This window comes from Buceros rhinoceros, unplaced genomic scaffold (genome assembly GCF_000710305.1).
Source record: "Buceros rhinoceros silvestris isolate BGI_N320 unplaced genomic scaffold, ASM71030v1 scaffold35967, whole genome shotgun sequence".
Lineage (NCBI taxonomy): Eukaryota > Metazoa > Chordata > Aves > Bucerotiformes > Bucerotidae > Buceros > Buceros rhinoceros.
The window spans coordinates 3418-6039 of NW_010421086.1; the positions used below are offsets into that span (position 1 = coordinate 3418).

General features: G+C 47.2%; 1 protein-coding gene across 1 annotated transcript in view; it reads left to right on the forward strand.

Annotated features, from left to right (window-relative positions):
* Positions 1 to 2622, forward strand: part of SMARCC1 (SWI/SNF related, matrix associated, actin dependent regulator of chromatin, subfamily c, member 1) — a gene marked incomplete at its 5' end in the record, with an annotated part of 43911 nt that overhangs the window by 2609 nt on the left and 38680 nt on the right. The window contains 2 exons of the mRNA XM_010139533.1: positions 246 to 399; positions 686 to 799. Of these exons, the coding sequence (XP_010137835.1) occupies positions 246 to 399; positions 686 to 799 (268 nt within the window). The remainder of the gene's footprint in view (positions 1 to 245; positions 400 to 685; positions 800 to 2622) is intronic.

Genomic DNA, 2622 nt, shown 5'->3' on the forward strand with positions numbered 1-2622 from the left:
TTCCTGCTGTCTATAACCAAAAATGTTTGCTGTTTTGCAACAAGCTGAAGTACAGTCAAGACCGCACGAAGCTCGTGCTCTGTGATCTGTATCACTGTTCGTGATTCGTGAAGGGTTGTGGAAGATTCTGCATCTGTGTTAGATCCAGAAACATAGTCTTCCTGCTTTGCCGTCTCCTTTCTGCAGCATCGAGCATAAGCAAGGCACTAGTTCTTCAGCTGTTAACCTGTCGTGTTGTTTCCCAGAGTCCATGCTTTTCTGGAGCAGTGGGGTCTCATTAACTACCAAGTGGATCCAGAAAGCCGTCCCATGGCGATGGGCCCTCCTCCAACCCCGCACTTCAACGTGCTGGCCGACACCCCCTCGGGGCTCATGCCTCTCCACATCCGCACTCCCCAGGTGAGCCCCACAGGGTGCACCAGCGGGTGCCCGCCTTCGCTTTAGTCACTGTCGTTTAACGTGGCAGTTAAACTTGTGCCCGATTTGATGAAATGTTCCCTTTTCTGGCCATCTGGGTTGAGAGTTTCGGGTAGTCTGAATCTCTGAAACTAACCTGCTAGTGCTGCGTGCAAGTGATGCTCTGCAGAGTCACCTCTGACACTTCTGTTCAGTCTGTGTTCTGAAAACTTTGAATAGCCCTGAATTCCTGCCCCTCTCACCTTCCTCTTGTAACGGTTGTTCACAGGTTCCTGCTGCTCAGCAGATGTTGAGTTTTCCGGAGAAGAACAAAGAGAAACCTACTGATCTGCAGAACTTTGGCCTTCGCACCGACATCTACTCAAAGAAGACCTTGGCAAAGGCAAGTGTGTTGGGATTTCTTTCCCCTGCGTCTTCTGTTAAGATTCCTTCCTCAGGAGTCCCCCATGAGATGACACCGAGGCGACTTACGTTACTCTTAACATTCGTTTCAGATTTCTTCCTTCTCACCCAAGGCATTAAGATACATGGTTGTGTTGGAGATCTGATTTTGCGAAAGAAAACAGTTACCTGTCCCGAAGCTGTCAGTCCTGTCAGTGTTCAGACACTGAACTCTTGTTCTCTTAGTGCATATTTTACCCGAATGGTTCAGAATCAATAAACTGTCCAATAACTCAGTGCAGAGAGTGAGATCTTTCAGCAGGGCCTCTAACTGCCCTGTTTGCCACATCTGAGCAGGGGTTTGCAGACGGAGAACCAGGAAGTTGCTCGATGACAAAAGGTGTCACAGAACCATTGCAGGGGTGTTTTAGCACTGTGTGTCGTATTGGGTGGTTAAAGCTTTGAGCTGCCATTGCAGCGATGTTGGTAATTCCATAACCTCTTGCCTTTCTCCTGCTGCCTGATAGCTGTGTGTGTACCTGGTGGTGCCTGGAGGCATGGCAGCAATACCAGTTTACTGCTTCAGCACAGCATTTTTTTGTTTATAAAACCTGATTCCATGTCACATTTTGTGGAGGGACTTTTTCCACTTAATTTAGGCAGATATAAATATTCTCCAAATCCATAAATCTGCACTAGTTCTAGACTCTGGTTCTATTTACAAGCAAAGAACTTGAGCAGATTTGTTTGCAGACATTGACTTCCCGTTTTGGTTTATGTGTGGCAATTGCTTTTTTGGCTGTTCATGCCAGAGAGCTGATCAGCTGCTGGATGACTCACTTCGATTAATGTTCTCTTTGGGTTAATGATCTGCTGGAAATGCCTCTTGAGATAAGATGAATTTGCTTATCCTAAATACCCTTTTCCTTTTGCTGTGGTCTTGCAGAGAGACATCCAATCTCGATAATGTCCTTTCTTGGGCAAGCAACAAGCTGCTTTTGTCTTTGTTTGACATGCAGTGGATTAGGGTGTCTGTCATCACGAGAGGGAATGTTTTCACTGAGACGTTTGTCACTTGTAGAAAATCTCAGTAGTTAGCCATGAGGTGTAGACTTGGGAGCAGCAACCCTTGGAGCAAGTGATTGCTGAACATGTGGATTATCCTACTGTAATTGCTCTTTAGAAATTGCTCATCCAAGTTGTAAAGATTTTATTTTTTCTTTTACTGAATTACTGATGAGCTTCTAGCTGGATGAACATTTTCTAGACCAGCAGGCCCCTTTCGCAGTCCCGCCTGCCTGTCTTGGAAGCAGAGGTTTGATGGGGACTGAAGTTACGTTGACATAAACCCTATTCTATTAAGAAAGGTGCCCTTTAAGCTGAGGGAATCCCAGGGGTGCCTGAATCGAGTGATACGGTCTCCTCAAGGACCAGCAGCCTCCTTTGGCTGTACGGCAGCTGCCGAGGGGGTTGGATGTAGGTCTGTTGGTCACCACTGTCCTTTGGCGTGAACTGTAGAACACCTTGTGTAAACTGCTCTGTTCTTGGCTTCGTTTTAGTGGCCCAAGTCAAGCTGAGCAGAATGCCATGAGCACTCCTTTGGGCTTTTGTTAATTTAAGAAAATCCTCTGCTGTGTATGCAAGCACAGGTAGCTGCGAGCCAGGAGAGAAGGGTACCAAATCGCTTTGCTTTAGCTTGGAATCCAAGAGGAGCTGCAGGTTATCCTAGACGCGCTGGGAAGGTGGGATCTGTAACCCCCGGCTTCCCCAGAAGCTGCGGGAGTGTGCTCGCCCACGTGCTGTAGCTACACACATAAATCGTGT